At 36.0% G+C, this 25,710-nt stretch overlaps 1 protein-coding gene across 6 annotated transcripts in view; it reads left to right on the top strand.

The window, feature by feature from the left end:
* The window catches only part of LOC106879357 (uncharacterized), a 41,636-nt gene extending 18,067 nt beyond the window's left edge, over window positions 1–23,569 (top strand). For 4 of the 6 annotated variants that reach the window (XM_014928876.3, XM_014928874.3, XM_089347540.1 and 1 more), the window contains 8 exons: window positions 2,404–2,560; window positions 5,683–5,728; window positions 7,671–7,731; window positions 10,599–10,923; window positions 12,894–13,040; window positions 15,903–16,435; window positions 19,038–19,198; window positions 23,215–23,569. In XM_014928876.3, coding sequence (XP_014784362.1) covers window positions 2,488–2,560; window positions 5,683–5,728; window positions 7,671–7,731; window positions 10,599–10,923; window positions 12,894–13,040; window positions 15,903–16,435; window positions 19,038–19,198; window positions 23,215–23,395 — 1,527 coding nt within the window. In that variant the 5' untranslated portion in view covers window positions 2,404–2,487 and the 3' untranslated portion in view covers window positions 23,396–23,569. The remainder of the gene's footprint in view (window positions 1–2,403; window positions 2,561–5,682; window positions 5,729–7,670; window positions 7,732–10,598; window positions 10,924–12,893; window positions 13,041–15,902; window positions 16,436–19,037; window positions 19,199–23,214) is intronic. The other 2 variants (XM_014928875.3, XM_089347543.1) reach the window with 1 other exon arrangement.
* The last annotated feature ends 2,141 nt before the right edge of the window (window positions 23,570–25,710 follow it).

The following is a 25,710-nucleotide window of genomic DNA, read 5'->3' as shown; positions in this document are numbered from 1 at the left end:
CTTGCAAGAATAGAAGAAAAACATCTTTTAATGATTTATTCTAGCCAAGATAGATAGGGAAGACAATTCAGAAGTTTTAATTATTTAAAAATTGAATGTGGACATGAAGTGGAGAATGAATTTATCTCTGACATGAATGATAACAACTCATGACATGTTTCAGTATTATTTGACTGTCTCAGTGAAAAATTATCTTTCCTTATATATACCAGACCTTAAGATAACTGAGAGTAATTTCACCAAGCTATTTTATATATATATATAAACTTGGCTTATATATTTGTGGCTGCAATCACATTGTCATCAAATAACACAAGCATTATCACCATCATATCAACACTACTTTCCTTCACACCAACACCAGTTTCTCTCACATGACCACTAGGAGGCCTCCACAAAATTGTTAGACCTTGAAATTGCAGCAAAATCTTCCTCACACCACATCTTAAAAAGAGAGGACATGTTGGATAACATAGTTCTAGACATACAGACTGAAATAAAGATGGAATGATCATGGATGGAATGTCTAGGGTTACTAGTTTGTTCATACAGAGCTCACTTGGGACTAAACAACAAGAGAGAACATCTATGTAGGTGTCACAGTGAATTTTTGAAAATATTTAATCTAATTTCTGCTGTGGTTTTTCTTGGAGAGCATCCAAAAAGAAACATTTTGATACCTCATTTGTGAAATTTGGACAAATATCTTAGGAAATATGACAATTTGGATGGTCAGTAAATTGGCCAGAATCTTGCCTAATTGACCACATTTTTGAAACTGAGGTGCCAATCATTTTCAAATTACACAAATTAATAGTTCATGGGATAGTAAGTTGCCTATTTTTTTTCCATATCCTTGAAAATGAAATTATTTTTTGGCAATTTAAAAAATATTTATGGAAAGCATATTTTGTTGCATGTAACAAAGTTGATTTTGTGATATTTTCAGACCAAACTAAATCCAAAAGTACAAGCCATAGGGACTTGCGTTTTGGCACATTTGTAGTAGATATAGAACTAAAGAAATTCTAAGATTTTGGGACATGGTACCATTTCAATAAAATTTTAATGAACTATTATAAATAGCTATAAATGGTGGAGTTTGGGATCAGGACGGCCACATAAGTTGGATTTTCTCCATTTTGATGGGGATTTTTCTAATTTTTTTCCATCACAGCCTTTGAAATAATAGGCAGAAGCTTTTTATGAGAAAACATTTTTGAAAATCTATACTTTTTTTTCTTACCCTATAATTTTTTTTTTTGCACTATGCACTTAAAAATGATGTGAGAAGTCTTTTGGTAAAAAAAAGAAAAAATTTTCAAAATATTTTCATACACAAAGGTGTGTGATTTAAGGGAAATTTTAGCTGTTGTTTCTTGCACATTCCATGACAACCTGGTACTTTTCTCAAAATTGCATGTAAACTAAGATTAAAAAACGAACAAAATGTGAAAACTAAAAAAAACAATTCCTTGTTTTAACATTAAAAACATCTGTAACTTACAACAAATTCATTAGTAGGAGAGAGAAATCCCCACCAAACACTACTTGTGAAAATGTAAACACTACCACAAATTATCTGACTATTCAAAATTGGAGAGGGGGTGGGGACATCACATTGGACTTCAGTAGTCTACTAAATAATATTCATCGCACAATATAATTTTTATTGGCGAAATTTTACCAATATTTCTCAAAGAAAAACGAAATTTACATGTACAAGAATATCTGCTAGGTAAAATTCAGACATCTTTCTCCACACATTGTTAAAACAGCGAGAGGAAAACAGCAGCAAAATTTCCCTCAAAGTATGCCTTATTGTTTAAAAAATGGAAAGTTGCATTGGATAGTGTAGTCTTAAATATACTATATTTAAAAAAACAACAATACAAGCAAATAAAAGAGCCTGTATGTAGTTAGTGGGTTTGCTAGAAAATCACACTCATCTAAAAAAAAGAAGTGGGGCATACATTGGATAATGTAGTCCGAGATACACTGTGTCCAAGTATCAGATGAAATTGTAATGGCTTGGACATTCTTGATCTAAGGTCTGCTAAATCAAGACTGATCTAAAGCTAATTACCAAATGCTTTTAACAAAAATTATGTTCCACAACTTACATTATTGGTAGAATTGATAGAGCAGAGGAGAAAATGCCTGATGATATTGAGTAACAGCTCTTAATGTTCCAAGTTCAAATCCCACTGTGGTAAACTTTATTTTTCATCTGTTTGTGGTAGGGCTGATAAAATAAAGCATCAGTCAAATATCGATGTAATCAACTATACCACTCCACAAAGTTCAAGCTCTTGTGTCTATGTTAGAAATTGTTCTTGTTATATTTCTTCAGACAAAAAAACAAAAAGGAAAAAAGTTAACGTTGTTTAAAATTTATTTCAGATTTCTCATATCCCTAAAGAAAAGAATTATGTATATTCAAATCAACTAAATATTCCAACACATCAGAATGTTCAAGAAGAATCCATGAAGGAAAGAAATTTGTCTCCTGTTTTAGAAAAAGAGAAAAGTGGAGAATTTGGAAATAACGTATCCGAAGGTTTGATGCTAACATTTTCATTTATGTCAATTTAAATTTGTAAAATGTATTTAGGGATTTCAAGAATTAAGTTTCTGTAGTAACGCCGAGCGCACGGCATTACTACATTTCTTTTAGAATGTTATGTACAATTTTATAAGGATGTTGTGCATGTATATATATGTACACATGGTGGAGATGTTGATATTGTTTTAAAGATTTTTATCTGTTTAATTCAATGTAGGTTCCAAAACTTTAGGGCTGCAACCATAAATGTAGGCATAATGGAAGATAGGTCTGTTGAGATTGTGAAAATGCTGGAGTAGAGACAAATGGATGTGTGTTGTGTGATCTTCAACCAAGCAAGAGACAGCAATACAGATTCTTCTGAGTGAGTAATAGTAACAGCAGGAGTGGAGTAGGTATATTATTAGCTAAGAAATGGATAGAAAAAGTAATTGAGGTAGTCAGGGTATGCAATAGGATAATTAAGATAAGAATGTCCCTCAAGCAGGTCTGACAAAAGAACATGAGACTTACTGCAAACTACTTCAGTGACAATCAACAGTGACTTCATCATTATGACTGATGACTTCAATGGACATGTTGGCCTACATGTTGATGGTTTTCATGACCATAGATGAAAACTATGGATATGGTTCAAGAAATGAGTAGGGTGTAAGACTTCTGGAGTTCTGTAATGCAACTGATCTAACAATTTGCAACGCACACTTCAGGAAACCAGCCAACCTTCTCATCACCTATCAATCTGGAAAATACAGAAGTTAGATAGATCACATTCTCACTAGGAAATGGAACACAAAAGCTATTGTAAACTATAAAAATCTTTCCTGGTAAAAAAAAGCACTATGCAACTTAGACCAGTGGCTAATGACTTCAGAGTCAGAGCTAGACAGATACAGAAATGAAAGATGACATGAAAAATGAAACTAAAAAAAATTTGGAAACAGATTTATAAAAATCCTGATTGACTCATATGAGAAAGATTAAAGTGAAAACTGGGAGTTTCATTGAGATAATCAACTTGGGGCTACAGATCAGACATGTGGTAGGAGTAAAGTCTCTACCAAGCCAAAAGTAACATGGTGGTAGAATGATACTGTTGATAGGGTGGTAAAGGTTATGAGAGGCTAAGAAAACATGGAAGGATGGTGGTAGTTAGAATCATTACTAAATAGCTAAGTAGGGAGCTAGACAACAGGTATACTTATCTAAGGGCGAGGCAGAAATGAAGAGATTTGCATATGTCTTGCAACATGAGGATGAGAGGCATGAGATGTTCTGGATTATGAGACAGTGAGAGAGAACCAAGATGTCATTGGCAAGAAGTGAATTCAGAATGATGAAGACATACTGAGAAGCTACTAAATGTAGCAAATACATGGGATAACAAGGGGCCACTTCATGTTAACCCTACAGAGGGACCAGCAATTCAAGTTGATAACAGTATGGAAGATAAAGCAATCAAAGACACGTGAAGGATAGTTGTAGAGATGCTCAAAATATCTGATGAGGTAGGATACATGATCACCATCAAATTACACAAACAGTCATGCCCAATAGCTGGCATAGCAGTATCATCATAAACTATTACAAAGGCAAAGGAAACGCCAGCGAAGAAATTATTGAGGACTCAAACTTCTGGAATCAGTTTATGAAGGTCACAGAAAGACTTAGAGCACAATAGATTTGTGATAGGGTAAATGTAGATGAGATGCAGTTTGATTCAGCTGCAGGAGAAATATTTGTCTAAGAGTAAACCACTATTCCTGACATTTGTTGACTTGGAGAAAGCATTTGATAGGGTACTATGTTCAGTAATCTAATGATCACTTAGAGAACTGGACATAAGTGGATGCTCTGTGAGGGCTGTACAAGCCATGTACAAAGCTGTATCTTCTTGTACTTTGATGGTATGCTCTGACACCTCATCACTACCATTTATCTCCCTTCCTCTATGATGTCAGATAGCCATGTATCTTCCTTGCAACAAAATACCTTGTCCTTCTATCATACTTTAGCCTTTCAACATCTGCCATAAAGCTACTTCCCTCTCTACTACACCTCCACTCAGTTTGGGGGCGTTTTTTTCCTTCTGAGTTAGTTGGCAACCTCGCTAGTGTTAGTACCATCATCATCATCATCATCATCATCGTTTAACGTCCGCTTTCCATGCTAGCATGGGTTGGACGATTTGACTGAGGATTGGTGAACCAGATGGCTGCACCAGGCTGCAATCTGATTTGGCAGAGTTTCTACAGTTGGATGCCCTTCCTAACGCCAACCACTCCGAGAGTGTAGTGGGTGCTTTTATGTGCCACCGGCACGAAGGCCAGTCAGGCAGTACTGGCAACAGCCACGCTCAAAATGGTGTATTTTATGTGCCACCTGCACAGGAGCCAGTCCAGCGGCACTGGCAACGATCTCGCTCGAATGTCTTTACACGTGCCAGGAAGGCGACGTTGGGCATAGGTGCCATCACAATTTCGATTTCGCTTGCCCCAACAGGTCTTCGCAAGCCAAGTTTCATGTTCAATGAAGGAGACAACGTACCATGGTAAAAAATACCTAGTACACTCTGTAAAGTAATTGACATTAGTAAGGGCCTTTAAAACCATGACAAAGCAGACAATGAAACTCACCACAGTTCTCTGGTTCACTGGATCCAAACCAATTAACTCATACCAGCATGGAAGATGGAAGTTAAATGATAATGATGATGATGATGATGATGATGATGATGATGATGATGATGATGGTGATGATGATGATATAATACACACACGCATGTGTGTATGTGTGTTTAACTAGGAGTAGGAGCAGCAGCAGCAGCTGCAGCAGTAGTGGTAGTAGTAGCAGTGGTAATAGTAGTTGCATCTGTCTACAGTTAATTAGTTTCATGTTGAATCATAATTTCTAATGGGTGGTTAGGTTGATATTTGATTATAATAGTTTCTATGAACATAGTTCAAGGTGTCTGTTTTAATTTCTCAAGATTTATTAAAGGAGATTAACAGTTCAGCCTTGATATAAATAAGATTATGGACCATGAGATGTGAAATAAGTTTAGTTGTTATACACATTAGTATTATCTCATTTGACCCCACATTTTGTTTTTATAGAACCTGTGCAAGCTGACAGTGTGGTAGGAAGGGACATTCCTCTAATGTAAGTATACAAGTATTTTTTCCGCTTGGTGGATCCTATATACAGGAAACATCATTTTTATATGACGTGCATATATCTAATCCTTTCGATACCCACCTACTCCTGACAAACCCTGAATACATCATACTAACTTTAACAAAACTGATAAAGTGATCGTATTTAGATCAAAGTTACCATCAAAATGTTCTGCTATTGTTTTGGGAATGCAATATAAAATCAGCTTAATATCCTAATAAATAAGAAAATATCAGAATTACTTTATTAAACCCTTGCAAAATTTCCAAATTTACAGCTCTATGTATACAATGTGTGGTGATACGTTATATTCTATATAATGATACACTGTTATCACTGGGGCAGATTCATTAGACTAAAAATTATTTAAGGTGGTGTCCCAGCATGGCCACAATCTACTAATTGGAACAAGTAGAAGATAAAAGATAAAATGTATACTCTTTAGTACCAAATAATTGTACAAAATATATCAGAAAGCAATAAAACAAACTTTTAAATTGACTAAATATGCATTTCTCATCTAAATCTGTCCGACTATGAGGAAAGCCTCAGGAAATCTTCTGAATAGACAAGTTTTTGGTCTCTGTTGCACACGACAGAATAAACATCAGCACTTCAAGAGAAAAAAAAGTTGGTAACATGTCTGTTGACTTAACACAGCTAAAAGGCAAGCAGTGAAATATCTGCGTTCTCTGTCTTTCTCTTTCTTTGTCACTGCTCTATGACTGAAAGCAAGCAGTAAAAAATTTGCTTTCTGTTGACAACTTAGCACAGCTGAAAGGCAAGCAGCAAAATATCTGCTTTCTGTGTCTTTCTCTTTCTTGACTGTTCATTTTTTGTTTCCTTCCTTGAAAATAATAGAATACAAAGAAAATAACATCACTGCCCTCGCTATGTCTGGCAGTAAGCAGTAAAAAATTTACTTTCCCTTCCCTTTGTTTCTGTTGACAGCTTTGCACCACTGAAAGTCAAGCAGTAAAATATCAATTATCAATTATATATTACACAAAAATTATTTATCAAGGAAAAATAGTAAGGCATGCAGTGCATGTGTTGCATACATAGACCCTTCACTCCTGCTTTATACATAGTTCTGTATCCCATTATATGACAACACTGTGTACATAGTTCTATAATGCATGATACCACAACATGCTGTATACTTCTGATTCTGTAGAACATTATGTCACTACATATTCTATACATGGTTCTGTAATACATTATACCATTGTGTACATAAATCAATAGCTTTATGTTGCATGTTAATACTACATTTAACCAGTAGCAGGCCATTTAATTCATTAGCAACAAATCACTTATTAATAAATCTTGACCACTAGCTCACAGAAGAATGATTTTCTCTTTGCCTCTTCTATTGCTATGACAATTACTTCTGCTTCCCTAAACTAGCTGACTGAATAGTTTCTCTTCCCCAAGACCCTCTCTTATTATCACTTTTGTTGTGACATATCAGTTAGGCCTAGCACAAAACATCTTCCTTGCCCTTCTTTTCTAGACTGCAGTTCTTGCCCACATTTTACTTAGGAAAGATTGACTAAGATAGATATTCAAGTTAAAGATCAATTTCATTGATCTTACCAGTCTGGGAGGACCTCTTTTCCTGTCTTACCTTTGAAAATATAGTTCTGTGCCACTGACAATATTACACATTACATATAATAGTTATGTATATGTTAACATCACATGCAGCAATAACTCTGTACTCTTCATTAAATATATGGTTCTGTACTCCATGTTAATGCCATTTTCTACATATATGGTTTTATACTACATGTCAACAAAACATACAGTTCCCTGCTACATATTAAAACTTCACAATACTACATGTTAACTCAATAACAACATTACTATCATCCTATCATCTTTATCTTGGTTTAACTTTTTAATCATTGTTTCCCAATTACAGTAATGAGAACAATAATGAAAATGCCAAATCACTGACTCAAGATCTGAGAGACTCAACTCAAGTAAGTTTTATTAATTCAAAAATCTCCAATAAAAACTCGAAACTATCTTCCCTGGTACCTTAACATACACCAATATGCTCCCTAGACATTCAGCTTCACTATTCTCTTACATTCATCATCATCATTTAACATCTGTTGTCCATGCTGGCATAGGTTGGAAATGGTGTGACCAGAGATGGCAAGCTGGGGAGCTGCACCAAACTCCAGTCTGATTTGGCATGGTTTCTACAGCTGGATGCCCTTCCTAACATCAACCACTTTACTGAGTGTGCTGGGTGCTTTTACGTAGCACTGCATGGGAACTTTTACCAGACACCACACAGGAGCTTTTACATGAAACATACAGACGTTTTTACATGATACTGCACAGGCGCTTTTATGTGTCACCACATGGGTGAACTTATGTGGCACTGCATGAGCACTTTTATGAGGCACCGCCATGAGTGCTGTAAACCACCTGGAGGATTGTTCCAAACACTTCTGCTGCAGAGTACAGGTTTTCTTGAGTACCACAAGGCGCCAGGTATCTCAGTCCTTTGTCATCTCACCTAAAAGGTTCAGCTTCCTGAGGTTGTTCTTCAGTACTTCATCCTATGTCTTCTTGGTCTCCCACTTCCACGTGTTCCATCTACTTTAATAGATTAGCACTTATTCATGGAGCTGTCAGCATCTATCCACATCACATGACCAAACTAGCACTGTCTTCTTTCTTGCACACAGCAACCAATTCCTTTTATGCCTAATTTCTCCCTCAGAACACTGGCACTCTGTTAAACATGTACTCTTACATTACACATCCAGTGGAGTATGCTAGCTTCATTCCTTTCTAACCTTCACATGTCCTCTGCATTCGGGTCCCACATCTCTCTACCATGTAAAATTGTTGTCCGTATACATGCATCATACAATCTTCTTTTCACTCGAAGAGAGAAACCTTTCATGGCCAACAGATGTACCAGCTCTCTGAATTTCCTCCACCCTATTCTTATAGAACTTTAATGAAGTTCTATAGTTCATAATGTAAGAAAATCTGTTTTGACATTGAATCTGTTTCAACACTGAACCTGTTTTGACCCCTAAATATCATTGTTTTCTCTTGGACCAATTTCTACTCTTAAATAATCTCTTTTGCTAGTATTCTTCTGCCAACAAAGTAATCCTGGTTTCCTCGTTGCAACTTTACACTGGACAAAAGTTTTCCAGCTAAGCATGCTAGATATTTGAAGTTACTCTAAACCTGTTAGATGTACAGACAGCGAGTTAGACAGTGAATTGGTGAAGTCATTAAAACATTAAAAAAAATAACTTGCATTATTTGTGCCAGCTCTCTGCACACTCAGTTCAAATTCTGCAATAGACATCTCTGCCTTTCATCCTTTCAGAGTTGGTTAAATAAAGCACCAGTCCAGAATTGATGGAATTATTAGAGCATCAGAAAAGATGCTTTATGAGTTTGTTCTAGTTCTTTGTGTTCTAAATTCTTGGGTAGTAGATTTAATCTGTCTCTTGGTTTAATACTCCCATCTGCTCCTTGGGTTCCTATAGTGGAGTTCACTCCCTGGCAAATATTTGGTTCAAGTCTCCAATTTGAAGATAACTTCTTTTCTACCTCCTGCCAGTCATGGAGTCCTTGAAAAAAAAAAATTAAAGAATTACAGATGCTGCTCTTCTCTTCCTGATTAAAGCAGTAAGAACAAAGTAACGATGAAAAAGACACACACATTGACTAATAACAAATATACCACACAACTTTGCAATGATATGTACATAAATCCAGTCATATCCATAAGAGAAGCCCTCTGGAGCAATATCTGTATATATATAAGGGACATGCCACTATATATGGATAATCATGATTTTACTTAGCTGACATGACTTCTTAAGCAAAGCAAATCACCAGAAGTCTCAGTTCCTTGTCATTTCTTCTGTGAGGCTCAACATCTGAAGATCATTTCTCACTACTTCGTCCCATGTCATCTTGGGTCTAGGCCTTCCACAGGTCCCCTTCACAATTAGAGATCAGCACTTCTTTATGTAGCTGTTCTCATCCATATACATCACATAACCATACCAGTGCAGTCTTCTCTCTTGCAATCAACATCTGATGTTTCTTATACCTATTTTCCTCTTGAATCATTTACACTGTCATACATGCACACTGACATAACCTATCCAGCTTCTTTTCTTTCAAGCCTTCATCATCCTAGGTTAATATTGATTTTACCATTGCTTGTATGATGTATTACACAAATTTATAAAAGATTTCTTTATTTTATCAGCCCTGGAAGAATGAAAGGCCAAGTTGACTTTGGTGGGATTTGAACCCAGAATGTAAAGTGTTAGAATGCACATAGTATTTTCCAATGATCTAATGATTCTATCAACCTGCTACTTTAACTCCCTACTTAACAACTTTTTGAAATTTTTGCACAGGGCTGGCATTTCTGAGGAGAGAAGAGTCACCTATATTGATCCCAGTGCTTAACACATATTTATTTTATTGATCCTGATAGGATAAATAGTGAAGTTAACCTTGGTAGCATCTGAATGCAGAATGTTAAATCAGAAGAAATGTTGCTAAGCATTTTGTCTGGCATGCTAGCTATTCTGCCAGTTCACCAGTTTAACTCCCTACTTAATAATGGTTTCAATTTTGGCATAAGGCCAGCAGTTTTGAGGGAGGGGTAAGTCGCTTAACTGGTACTTAATTTATACACCCCTAAAGGATAAAAAGCAAAGTCAACCTCCCTACTTAATAATGACGAAACAGATGGCAACCTTCAGCAGCATCAGATTGTACCCAACAGCTAAAAAGTCCGTCAATGCTAATTTCATTTGGTATTGTTTCACCATTTTCAATTTTACAGGATCATACCTATCTTTCTCCTGATGAAGAAATACACGAAGAAATTGGAGGGAATTCACCACAAACACCAAAAAGATACATCAACAAAGAATTTAAACCCAAAACTCCAGTCCCTTCAATTTCAGTTGTTCCTCCTTCAGATGAAAAATCCCTTGCTAAACAGGAAAAGGAAATTGTTGACATGAAAGAGACAGAAGTAATGTTAGGCAATGCAGACCAAGAGATAAAAAAAGCAGAGACTAATGCCAGAAATATATCCCAGAGTGCTGAAGTATGTAGTGATGTGGAGGAATATGATTCTGTTATTGAAGAAACTGTCAGCCCAGGTATGACATCTTTACTATTTTATCTACCTTTAACAGAAAGCAAAAAGGGATATATAATCAAAGTATTCTAGGTGTGAGAAGTAAATGTTATAAAAGTCATAATTAAATAAATTTATTTATTGTACTTATTATTTACTGATATAAATTATGTTATGTCTAAGGAGGGTCATCATCATCATCATTTAACATCTGTTTTCCATGTTGGCATGGGTTGGACAGCTTGCTATGAACTGACAAGGCTAGGGTCATGCTAGGTTTCATAGTCTGTTTTGGCTTGATTTCTACAGCTGGATGCCCCTCCTAACACCAACCAGTTTACAGAATGTACTGGATGATTTTTATGTGACACCATCATCAGTGCTTTTTACATGGCACCAGTACTTTCTACATGGCACCAGCAATTAAAATAAACACATGCACTGGCTCAATAACACTTCTTTATTTTACCAATTAATTATCCAATGGTTTGTTTATTGTGTTGATTGAACAATCAATCGATTGTTAGTTTCCTCTGTCAGAGCCCTTTCATAGTTATTCTCAACATCATCAATGACATGCTCTCACACTTCACGGTCTGCTTTAAGTCTGTCTGAGAATTGGTCTAATGCCTCTGTGTGTGTGTGTGTGTGTGTGTGTACATATGTGTGCATTTAGATGTGTGAGTGTTTACTTATATATGTGCATTCTGTTGTGTGTGTGTGTGTGTGCATGCACATATGTATATGTGTGTGGTGTAGCCTGTTGTTTTTTTAATAGGTATGTGTATGTTTGTGTATGTGTGCATTTTTGTGTGTGTGTGTGTGTTTTTTGTACGCGTGCACATGTGCGTGTGTGCTTGTACATGTCAGTGTGTGTGTGTAAGGATGTGTATGTGGTTGTGTGTTCTTGTGTGTGTGTGTGTTTTCATGTGTGTATGTGTATGCATGTGTGTGTATAGTTGTTTACTGGAATTCTTCATAATTGCATGTATTTATCTTTATGGATTTCTGTGTATCCTGCTGTCATAATACTGCCCTATGTATGCCTACCTATACCTACACATACCCTCCTATCTACATGGACGTACACGTACCCACATTGTGTATGTGTTGCATGAAAATTGGCAGTAGTGTTGTGGTTTACAATGTATATTTTCTATTTAGTGTTGGTGTTGTCTCATTTATGAGAACAGACTCACATACTTGTCTTAACGATGAGTCTCTTGGATTTAGACAAGATTTCGTTAATAATTTGATTCAGTATGTCACTCTGTTGATCTCTGTTTCCTGTCCTGATACTTTAGCCAGTGTTTCTTTAGTCTCTTAGCTCAACTCCTAGAAGTCTCCTTACTGTATGTCATATTTCAGTTCCTAGAATTGCCACTTCCAATGCATTTTATTTGGAAGGCTACGTTCCTGGTCTTACTGTTAATACTAGGGTTAAAAGTACATGCAATGCAGTTCCTATCAGCACATATGGCCTTCTCAAAGGAATGTGTCTTACATAACTGTGATTTGATGGAGCTCCCTGGTTTTTCTGCAACCTTAATGTTTAGTTTAGATTCCTGCATAGCCATCCTAAACCTGTGGGCTCACTCCCCATGCAGCATAGTCTCTACAAGCATTACCCCTTGAAATATCTTTATGTTGTACCACATGTTTATTCTGTTTTTTTTATCACGAATTCTCTGTATTATGTTCAAATGTTTGCCTTGGTATCTAAGGTGGATTCCACTGTCTTCCTTACTTGTACACTTTGACTGTACACTTTGACTCTATCTTTCTGGTTGTGGACAGAGAACTGTATGCAGTGCTTAAAGTCCTGTGCATGTCTCTTTATTTACAGGGTTTGCATAGGGTGGGGCACATATGTTGTTCATTATACTAACTAAATTCACTATAAGTATGTTTATTGGGTGATAAAGTTGAGTTCTTATGAATAATATATTTGGAAACTATAGTTTGTATATATATTTACTTGCATATTTATAGTGAACACCAGCTCTTCCAACAACACCATAAAAGATGACCCACAAGTACGTTATGCAGAACTTGTTCCACACAACCATATTCAGCCCAAAAATGTGGTTTTCCCAGAGAATTTAGAGCCATGCAAGGATAATACATTTGATAGTAATGGTTTGTGTTTTCTTTTCTTATCTCATTACATTTTATTGATTATAGGTGCAGAATTAAAGTTTAATTTCTTTAGAAGAGTTCATTCTAATGCAATCATCTACACCATACCCCTAGTTCCTTTCTCACTTTTGTTTTGACTCCTACTAACAATAACCTATAAATGTTCAAGTTCAGTATCAGTTTGGATGGTAGAATTTATGGACACCTTCCTTCTTCTCTTAACTAACTTTATTAAACTTCATTAATTTTATTTAAAAGAAAAAAACCTAGCTGAATCAACTGGCTGTCAGACTACAAACCTTGCCAGATCAGATTGGAGCCTGGCTTGCCAGTCCTCAGTCAAACCATCCAACCCATGCTAGCATGGAAAGCAGACGTTAAACGAGGATCCTGATGATGATGTCTAGAAATTGGCCAGCCTACGAACTTTTCAGCTGTATAATGAAATTTATGACGATCTCGGTGCTGAAATGTAGCACAAGAGGGCTACACTGCTGTATAGAATCCATCCGGTTCTCCTGAATACTACAACTGAGTACACAACTAATAATTACAAGTAGCACCTATAAGTTGTGAATAAACTTTGTCTAGGCTCTCAAGGCAGCGATATTCTTTAGCACACCACCATAACAACACAGATGATGTAATCATAATTGGGATGAGTGTTCCCCATTTTCATATTTACTTATTGTTAAGTCAAATATTTCTATTAGCTGGATACTTTTATTGTTGGCAACAGTGGCAGTATCAGTATCCTTGTTATTACTAGTATTATTATTTTTTTAAGTGGATAACAGAAACTCTAGAATGACAAACAAAATGCTGTGCAGTATTTGATTGTCTCTTTTCTAAAGATCAATAATATTGAGTAGCTGTCAGACAAAGCTATGTAGCTAAGTGATATACTTTGCAGTTATGGGGCTGCAAGTTCAGTCCCACAATGTAACACCTTGAGCAAGTATCTTCTATCATAACCTCAAGTTGCCCAATGACTTTTGAATGCAATCTGGTAATCAGAACATATGCAGAATCCTATCTTTCTCTCTCTCTCTCTCACTTTCTCCCTCCCTCCCTTCCTTCCTCTCTCTCTCTCTCTTTCATACACACCCACACGCACATTATATATATTATATATATATACATACATACATACATACATACATACATACATACATACATACATATTATTATTATATATATATATATATATATATATATATAAAACCATCATCATCGTCATCATTGTCATCATTAACCTCATCAGTCATCATCAACCTCATCAGTCATCATCATTATTTATCATCATTTAACATCTGATTTCTATACTGGCATGATTTCCATACTGGCAAGTTGGAGGGCTCTATAGTCTGTTTTAGCATAGTTTTTATGGCTTGATGCTCTTCCTAATGCCAACCACTTTACAGTCTATTGCATGCTTTTTTCATGGCACCAGCATTGGCGGGGCCACTAATACCTTACATGTCCCCACAACTGGTGGAGGGGGAGTAGTATTGAGGGAGGGGCCTTTGTGCCTGTGGTAACAAGGAGGAGGAGGAGGGTGATAACAATGATGACAAAACATGTTGGTGCGAAAACACATAAAGCACTTTATAAATTAAGTCTATTGCGATATTTGTTCTGTCCTGAATTACATATATACTCCCTTATCATTCTTGCCACCACAAATGCAGTGAGTCAGTGATTGGCATGTTGGAAATCTGTAACCAATGACAATGTTGTTCAATGATTGTCATATAAAGCAATTAAATTAATTTATAAATAAATACTGGCACCAATATATAAACTATCCGACCTTATGTTATCATCATCATTTCACATCCACTTTTCCACGCTTGCATGGATTAAGTGGAATTTGTTGAGTTAGATTTTCTACAGCTGGATGCCTTTCTTGTTAACCATCCTCACCTGTTTCCCTGTAAGTTAATACATCCCCATAGCAAGAGATATTTTTCATAGAAGACTAGAAGACTCACAATGAAAATATCTCACACATAACAACATCACTTCTATGATGGTGTAGCAGAAGTGATTTATACTGTCATTATGTGTGAGATATTTTCATTGTGAGTCATTTAGGCTTAAATGCCAAGATATCGGCTCCACAGGCCTTTTCATTCCAGCAGATCACATGACCATGTGATTAGCCAAACTTGTTGTTTGTATTGGTCGGTTTCCAGCCATCCAATTGTGTTCGTTTTTCCTTATGCAGGAAATTAATCACCAGCTCTGGGAGCCTCCTGCTCTCTATAAGAACAGCAGTTCTTGACTGCACTAGGTCTTTGCCACATGCCACTGACCACATGCAACTCGTCTCTGACAATGATATATCTGACACCAGCCAGTCTCTGCTTTCATCTCCACCAGATGCCTGCCTACATTGTTGCCGTATGGACACCACACAGCCAACAGACCAACGGCTGTCTCTACACACACCCAAACAGTTTGTCAACTTTGTCTACAAGATCAACAGTCCAGCCTGAACACAAAGTCTCTCACACATCTTGGTTGTAACTTGTTACATTAATTTCTTTCATGTATGGCAATCATTGTATTTTATAATGGTAATACTCATTTACTACCATCATGTGATGTCAAGACATGGTTACACACAAACTCTCTCTCTCATACATGCATATATACAATAGGCTTCTTCCTGTTTCTATCCTACCAAATTCACTCACAATGCTTTGGTTGGCCTGGGACTTTATTAGAAGAAACTTGCCTAAGATGTCACACAATGGGATTAAACCTAAGATTACACAGTTGGAAAGCAAGCTATCTCAATCATACCTAATATGTCTATATTAAAAATGTATTATAGTTTTTTGTCTTATTATTTAGATCTTAAGAAACCTACAAAAGGGGATTCCAAGGACAAACAAGAGGAAAGGTTGGAAAATGACTATGATATGGTCATTGAACGAGATGGCCATTTTGATCTGGTTACTCCAGATGATATGAACGCATTGGTAAATAGAATGAAAAAACTGCCAGCCAATGGTCCAAGAAAACAGAAATCTACTAAAGACCAAAGACAACAACTAGAACCAAAAAGTCACCGCCCTCTAACAGCTAACTTGAACATTCAACTCCAGCGGAATAACCTTGATAACCGTCCATTTTCAACTTGTAGTTCCTACAATTCCCCATATGCTTTAACTGCTGAGCAAAAGGAAGCTGTTCAGAAGCAGTTACGTATAACCAAAGAAAAAATGAGAAAGGCTATGATAGAAGAGAAGGCAAAGGAAAAGGAAAAGAAGATAATAAATAAGATGGCTTTTGAATGTTGGCTGAATCAAACCAAAGAGAAAGAAATGGCAGTTAAGAAACAGTGGAAACTTCAGGAAGAAATGGAAAGGAATAAGAGGGAAGAGGTAAACTGTTGTGTTCATGTGATTATATATATATATATATTCATAAGTAAACATTGAAGTGTCAAGTGAGTTGAAATACTTTTTGAAATGAAGAAAATCTCAAATCCAGGAGAATAGGTGTGAAAACAGCTTTAGAAAATTGAGTAAAATACCCTTATAGATGGAAAAAGTTTAATTATCTGTAGAGGCTGCTGGTTACCTTTTTTCCATCTATTGGGGTATTTTACCTGATTTTCTACAGCTGTTTTCACAGCTATTCCTTCTGTGCTCAAGATTTGATTCATTTGTGTGTGTGTGTGTGTGTGTGTGTGTGTGTGTGTGTGTGCATGTTTAAGGTCAGGTTACTGTATTGTTTTTAGGGAGAGGATACTATATTTTCCTTTGATATATGTAGTATATGTGCCTTTGTGCTGTTGAAGGAAGCAGAATTGACATGACATCACTAGAATATGTTTCTGAAGTTCATGAAGTCAGTGCAGATTTTGAATGAGATGACTAGTTGCATTTGGATGATGTTGGGTTGACATCACAGCCCTTTCCTTCCAGCTCATCTCATCCCCACAGAAGTTTAGGAAAGAGTGAAGTGGTATCATCTGCATAAGAATAGACATTGCTGGAAGAGACACCAAGTAGGTCTTTGATATACAAGAAGTGTGGTGAACAAACCAAACTCTGTGGTAGACCTGTACACGCTACAGTAGTGGAGCCACCTAGCAAATTGATGTGTATATGTGTGTGTGTGTGTTTATGATGTGTCTGTAAAAGTAGGCTAGACAGAACAGTTAGAACTTTTATTTCCTAATACTGAGGGCTGATCCCACATCTTGGTGTCTTCTATGCTGGCCATAGGTTGAACCTAACCTTATGATTGAAATTTTGTAAATGGAAATTGTGTGAAAACCCATCAAACCTATTAAAAAAGGCAACCTTGTCATACTGATTCTGCCTGAGGTTTACATTAAAAGTATGAGTCTGTAGAATACTCTACCACCTAGACTTTAATATCATTTGCAAGCTCTTTATATTTCTAAAACCAGAAGTATTCATTATCAAAATTATCTTAAATAAGGAATATACTTACTATGTTAGATATGGAATATAGAAGAATATTTAATGCAGTCTATATGTACTTTTAAAAAGACAGGGTGGTCACAGCTAGAATGCTATTGATCAAAGGCTGGATAACTCAGGACTGATATGGTGCTGAAGATCAACAATCACAACAACCAGTTAGAAAACCAATACATGTTGCTTGATCTCCTAGAAATAGCAGTCAAATAGTAGTTCTGGTTTGAGAAAAAGTATCTCTTTACATCCTTTTATGTTCTCTGATCACAGCTCAGAGAAGTGAGTACCAATAAAATATGTACCAGTTGCTATTTTGGCCTAGGTCAGCCCTGATAAAGCAGACTTATGATTGAAAACTTTCCAGTTGTGACTACATTAGCCAATGTCCCCTTTTTTAAAATGATAGATTTGGGTTTGAGGAAAATTTGGTTGCTATCTTTACTAGGTTAAGTGATCATGTAGAATAGTTGTTGGCTTAATATATACCCCTTCATTACAAATTTGTGATCTTTACAATTTTAAATCATTTGCGTCAACACTAGAAAGCAATAAAATTATAATTTTAACCTTATTATTAGAGGTGATTAAAATATTGGCTTCAAATTTTGGCACAAGGCCAGCAATTTGGAGGGTGGTTAAGTCAATTAGATCGACCCAGTTTTCAACTGCTTCTTATTTTATTGACCCTGAAAGGATGAAAGGCAAAGTTGATCCTATGGAATTTAAACTCAGATCGTAAATACAAATAAAATGCTGCTAAGCATTTTCCCCAGCATGCTAACAATTCTACCAGCTTGCTGCCAAGGTAATTAAAATATTGAAAAGTCATTCATTTCTAAAGATGAGTTAACAGTTTGAAGAAATTATAACCCTTGAATAACTCAGTTCAGACTTTTAGACATTTAATCAACTACTGGTACATACTGGAAAACAAGGTTTCAAATTTCTACATGTGAAGCCATTGCAAGTTGTGTGTTGGTTACAGACAAAATACAGTCCTGGTGATTAGAAATTAAATACTGACCTCTTGATTGGATATCTGGTGATTTTGCTGACACAGTTACCAGTCTGGCTTGACAGTTCAACTCCCTAATGAACAAATACTTCTGAAAAGAAGATAATTTTCACAAGTTATAGTCCAAAAAGTGAGGGGGAGGGGGGGAGAAAGAGAGAAGAAAACAAACTGAAATTATAAAATAACAAAATCAGAGACACTAGATCCATATTCATGAAATATTTTCATGTCATAGATATGAATCACAGAAGATAAAATAGCAAGCCTCTTAAGTAAATCTCACTGAGATTACATTTAAGAGCAGAATAAAACATGTCACCTCCTTCAAATATAAATGTTGTTTACTTTGTATGCCTTAATTACCATTACCATAAAAACAGTATTGTAGATTGTGCACAGTGCTGTAAGCAGAACTGACATTATATTGTTGTAATAAAATTGTTTTAATCTTTTGTCATTGGTATGTTTGATATCAATCCTCGAAGAATAAGTGTGTTATTTTTGCATTTTGAATTGCAGGAAGAGAGAATTAGAAAAGAAACTGATATTCACCGGATTTGGGTGCAGAAAAAACATAAACAACTTAAGCAAGAACGATTACTTCGGAAACGGCAACAACAAGAGATGGACAGTGTCAAGAAATATCGAAGTCCAGAAGAAATTGAAAATGCTTATCAAAGGTAAGACGCATTATAAATGTGGAAAATTTGTTTGGTGCTGATAACTGGCATTTGCAAAATTTCCATTCCTTTGCATGTTTATATATTTATGACAATGCATTAAGGTTGTGGAACAGTATTATTAAGATACAATAGTACTATATTACATCAATAACTACAGATCATGACTTTTAATAGGGTGACTGACAACTGAAAGGACAGCAGTTCGTATTTTTTCACTGACACTATATAATATTGAAAGCAAAACATATAATTCTCAATATACCAATCTAGTAAGTTATAACTAAGTACCACAGTGTGCAGTAGCTATCCAGTAGCTGTTCTGTGTACCTGACAATATAGCACTAGGAACTGGATAAAATAGTATCATATGACCAAATAACTGTACACCCTACTAATATAGTACTGTGTCCTGATGAGACAGTACTGTGTACACCAATAATAGAATACTATGTAACCTGATGATGCAGTATCATGTACCCTGATAATACAGTATTATAAACCTTGATAATACCCTAATTTTGTAGTACTATGAAAATTAATAATATAGTACAATGTACCCTGATTATGCAGTACAATGTATCAGATAATACAATGCAGTGTACCCTGATTATATACTACTACTACATTTTGAACCATAGGCATCTCACTAGAATAAGACAAATTCATCAACAGAGGAGGTGTCAAATGGCCATGTTGTTGGCAACATACAGTGCAACAGAAATAATCACCTGCAAACATAACAAAACGAATGTTGAAAATGGTGGTAGTGATGGAGACTGAGTGGAGGCGCAATGACCCAGTGGTTAAGGCAGCGGACTCAAGGTCATAGGATTGTGGTTTCGATTCCCAAACCGGGCGTTGTGATTGTTTATTGAGTGAAAACTCCTAAAAGCTCCACGAGGCTCCGGCAGGGGATGGTGGCAAACCCTGCTGTACTCTTTCACCACAACTTTCTCTCACTCTTACTTCCTGTTTCTGTTGTGCCTGTAATTCAAAGGGTCAGCCTTGTCTGTGGCGTGCTCAGCCACTTGCACGTTAATTTCACGAGCAGGCTGTTCCATTGATCGGATCAACTGGAACCCTTGACGTCATAAGCGATGGAGTGCCAACAACGATGGAGACCAAATGGTATAATGTGTGTGTATATGTATGCAAAGGTGTATATGCATTTGAGTCTCTCATCTGATATATCCTTGTCCAGTTTGTGTTTGTCACTTCCCTGTCATCAATACACTTTTGTCTCTTACTCATTTTCCTATCATCTATCTCTTCATCACTCATCTCTCAATCACTCTTCTACCCAATATTCATCTCTTTATTCACTCTCTCATTATTTATTGTATTACACTGCCAGTGTAATTTCTAAAGCCAGAACCTGCTACTTCTTATCATTACCCTTTTTGTATTGCTAGTCATCATCCTCTCTCCCCTGAGCCACGTGTAATTGACACCCATAACTTACCCTATCATCAATTACCTCCACTCCTATTTACCTTCAACCATCTTTGTCCCTTTTACTTTCCACCAATCTCCCCACCACACTCTTGCAACCTTCACCAACCCTCTCTGATTCTTCTCTCACCACTCTCTTTTCTGTTCACTTTCTTTGACACATTACCTTAAAGTTGTGGGCAGTCTCTAGCCTTATACGATGCAAGGCAACCTCACTAGTGCTGGTGTCACAATAAAATGAACCCAGTACACTATATAAAATGGTTGGGAAATGAACCAAGACAATGTTAGGTCAAGATGTGATGGAATCTATTTTCTGTACATTTTTAGTCCATTTATTAATTGTACCTGTGCACCTTTCACACACAAAAACTATTTTCCCTGTTAATCTTCCTCTGATATTGTTGCACCTCTTATGTGTCTATAGCTTTCACCAGGTACATCTTATGGAGTTTTTACCTATACCTGTTCTACAGATCAAGTAGGGACAACTACTTGAAGGGATTTGTGATTTGTTTGCCTTCCTACTTACTAAGACTTTGGTTTTTGCTTGGTTAACTCTAACACCCTTCAATTCTAGACCTTGCTTCCACACCTGGAACTTCTCTAGTTCTAGTAGTGATTCAGCTACAAAAACAAGGTCATCAGCATAGAGGAGCTCCCAAGGGCAGCCAGTCTTAAATTCTTCTGTTATTGCCTGGATTATGATGAAGAAGAGGAGCTGAGGATTGACCATTGGTGAATCCCTACTTGTACTCTGAATTCTTTGCTATACTCGTTGCCAGCACTCACCTTACTGACAGCATACATGGCTTGTACAGCTCTTGCCAACCACTCATCTATCCCTAGTTTCCACAAATATATATATATATATATATATATATATATATATATATATATAATTTTATTTAAAAGAGTTCCAACTCTGTCTGTTTTTTATGTTTTTTATTTATATTCTTGTAAAATTTATGTGGGATATAGAATATGGAATATATAATATATAATATAAAAAAAGATGGATGGTACAATGAAATGAAGTATTGAATGTCTTATTGAATATATGGAATATGTCTTATTGAATATATGAAATATTGAGTGTTCAATATAAAGGATTAAATATATAAATATATAAAGGCGAATACGTATTTTCTATACCTTGTGGTATTTCATCATGGCTGGTATGACAGACTGTAACACAGTCTATATTTCATATATTCAATAAGACATTCAATACTTCATTTCATTGTACCATCCATCTTTTTTTATATTATATATTATATATTCCATATTCTATATCCCACATAAATTTTACAAGAATATAAATAAAAAACATAAAAAACAGAGTTGGAACTCTTTTAAATAAAATAATATATTCCTCTATACACGATCATACAAAACCCTTTTTTTTTGTATTTATTTTTACTCACATATATATATATATATATATATATATATATATATACATTTATATATACATCAGATAACATACAAGATGTAGTTTGATTTATTGAAAAATATTTGAAATTATTTCCACCTCTAGAGAAAGTAGGTCAACTGCTTGGTGTCATTTGGTACCAGTACTAAATGACAAGGGGGATAACTTCAAGAATCAAAGATTCTCTAAAATTGACGTTATTAAGGAAAAGACAATCTTCTCTTTGTTGTTTTGTCTAAAGACAAGAGAACAACTGTGGACATATATTTCTGCCTCAATAAGCATATTCAGCACAGCAATTGCCCTGCCTTATGTTCAGCAGAAGAGACACTTAGACATATACAGAAAAGAGTAGAATATATTTAAAGCTTAAACAATTTGCATAAATTATATGAAAATAAGCTAAGCCACATAATTCAGTGTGGCTAGTGGCATGTGCTAGAAAAACAAAGAAGAATATATTAAATAATATACAAGATAAATTCTTTATTGAAATTATCTTTGCTTCCAGAGAGAGTAGATCAATCATTTGATGGCAGTTGTTGCTAACTCTAAATGAGAAGGGGAGATAATCTCATGAATCAAGAATTCTCCAAAACTGACAGTCTGGTTGCTTAAAGACTAGAAGGCAGCTGCAGACAGCTCTCTGCTTTTACAGGCAGCAGTAGTACATGTGTACGCGCACGCACACACAATGGGCTTCTTTCAGTTTCTGTCTACCAAATCCACTCACAAGGCTTTGGTCAGCCCAAGGTTATAGTACAAGATACTTGCCCAAAGTGCCACACAGTGGGACTGAAGCTGGAATCATGTGGTTGGGAAGCAAGCTTCTTACCACACAGCCATGACAGACTTCCACACAGCCGTGACAGACTTCCACACAGCCATAACAGACTTCCACACTGTTTCTGTCAACCAGTTCGCAAAGTCATTGGTTGGATTAGGGTTATATCAGAAGATCTTTGCCCAGAGTGTCTTACAGTGGGGCTGAACCCAAAACCAAGTAGTTGCAAAGCAAGCTTCTTAACCACACAGCCATACCTGTAGAATTACTTAACACCTACCTCCTACTCTATTATTCCATTGTCTTTCTTCTTTACCATGAGATGTCTTTATAATTATTCAGGTGGCTGGAAAGCAAATATCTTGAGAAAAAGAAACAGAAATACTTAAAAAAACAGAAAAATTGGTTTCATCAGCGTTTGTTACATCGTTCCAGATTGATTAAGAACATGACATGGAATCTCTGCTTAAATAATTCTTTTCGGTATAAAGAGCCAAGAAATGCAGCTTTAAAACTGAAATGAGCTGAACTGAGTTGAATGGAGTGGAGTTGAACTGAGTTGAATTGAATTGAGTCATCTAAAAATCTAGAACATTCTTTATATTCAATTTTTCATTATTTTCAAGGCAGTATTAGAAATAGATTTTTATTTCCATATACATTTTAAAAATTAAATAAACCCAATTATTTGAATACATTTGATTGTGCAGTGGTTTTTTTTTTTTGGTTTTTTGGGGGTTTTTTTTTTTCAAATTATTTATTATTTTTCTGCATTTTACCATGGGTAACTTTAGCAGAATTCACACTATTGCAAGCATCCAGACCACCAGACCAGACTCCCAGCAGAGTGGTATCAAAATCTTCCAACACTCTCTTCACTTTTGTAAGTCACTACCGAAAGTAATACTAAATTCACTAATTCTCTTTTTCCTTTTTAAATATCCATAAACTCTGGTATAGTGCGTTAACTCTTTCAGTTTTATTTAATTTTTTTTATATGACTTAGAGGGAGAAAGGTGGACACAAACACACACACAAACACATATGCATGTCTATATATTACCATCATTATCATCATCGTTGTCATCTTCATCATCATTTAACTTCCACATTCCATGCTAGCATGGGTTGGAGAGTTTGACAAGGATCCAATGAGTCCAAGGACTACATTGTGCTCCATTGTCTGCTTTAGCATTGTTTCTGTGGTTGGATGCCCTTCCTAATACCCAACCACATTACAGTGTATACTGGGTGCCTTTTATTTTTATGCAACCAACACTATTGAAGCCATCATGTGGCTTGCAAGCCTACAAAGCCTGAAAAGATGGGATGTTGTGTCCTTTTGGTAGATGAGGGTTAAGTTATGAGGGAAGAGGTTGAGGTAGGGTTGGTTCTCATAGGGGAGCTACATGGTTGATAATATTTAAGAGAGAGAGGGAGAGAGAGTAAGTGAGAATGAATAGATGGTACCTCCAAAAAGATAGATAGTGGTGATGAAGTGTTCGGGTGGCATCTCAGGTAGGAGGAGGAGTAGGAGGTGTAAGAGTGTGTGGGTGAAAAGATAGCGGAAGTGATAAAGAGGGAAGTAGGTAGGCAACATCTGTAAAGATTGAAAAGGGGTGAGGGGAGGGATGTGCATGAATTGGGGGGCTCTTAGAGGTATGCTAGCAGCAGGTTAGTAATGGTGATACTGTTGACAGAGGGAGAAAAGAGATGATGTGTTTGGATAGGCTGCATGAGTGGAGTAGAGAGATAGACAGGCAGAGTGCTTGAAGTGAAATAATTTAGTGGTCCAGAGAGGGTGCGGATGTGATGGCCACTGTAACACATGGGTGTGGAGAACAATATTAATAGATGAAGAAGGGCTAACAAATGAGATGGTTCTAGATAGCTAGAGAGAAAAGAGATATTGGAAGCAGAGAAAGAGCTGTGGTGGAGAAGATGTGGAAGGGGTGGTTGATGCAGAATTGGGAGGCATTGTTAGGATTAAGAGTGACTACAAAAAGGCCTCCTCACTTTCAGAACAAAAGTAAGGAGGACCTTGCAAACTCCTTAAATCAATAAATAGCCTTCATGAATCAATCCAGTTTATTTTGGAAATAAATGAAAGGGAACTTCCTTTCCTAGACATTTTGATAATTAAAGAAAAGGAGTCAGTTACAACTGATCTCTACTGCAAAGATACAGACACACACCAATATTTAAAGTTTAGATCTTGTCACTCTTCCCACACAAAAGGGAACATACCATTCAATAGGGCAAGATGTATATGCTCAATAGTTACAAAACAAACAGATATGTGAAATAACTGGTAAAACTGAACATTTTCCTTCAAAAATACAAATACCTGAAAAACCCAATAAATCATGCTATAACCAAAGCAAAAGAAATCTCAATATCAGCCTTATGAAGAAACATTCCAACTGAGGGTGAAATCAAATATACAAATATAAATATCCCATTTGTAATCACTCATAATCCTAGGAACCACAACATCCTATATTTGGCCAAACAATACCTCCCAATTCTACATTGTATTTATCGAATCTGCAACAAATAATTGAAGAGTCATAAATCATCAATGGTTGAAGACAACTACCAAATTTCAAAAGACTCCTAACAAAGGCAACATTCTACTCAGGGAAAGAAATAATGCAGATAATGAACTGTAGAGACTTTGTAGTAGAACATGTGGAATAATTGAACAAGGAGTAACCGAAATATTCTAGAATGAGAAATTATTTAAAGTGAATGCAAACATGAATTGCAAAATAAAAAAATCTCATTTATTGCCTCACATGCCCACAATGAAATGAGAATTACATTGGAGAAATAGGA

Source organism: Octopus bimaculoides, chromosome 2 (assembly GCF_046866305.1).
Source record: "Octopus bimaculoides isolate indiv1 chromosome 2, ASM4686630v1, whole genome shotgun sequence".
Taxonomy (NCBI): domain Eukaryota; kingdom Metazoa; phylum Mollusca; class Cephalopoda; order Octopoda; family Octopodidae; genus Octopus; species Octopus bimaculoides.
Note: the sequence above shows the minus strand (reverse complement) of the source record. Positions and strands in the feature narration are given on the sequence as shown.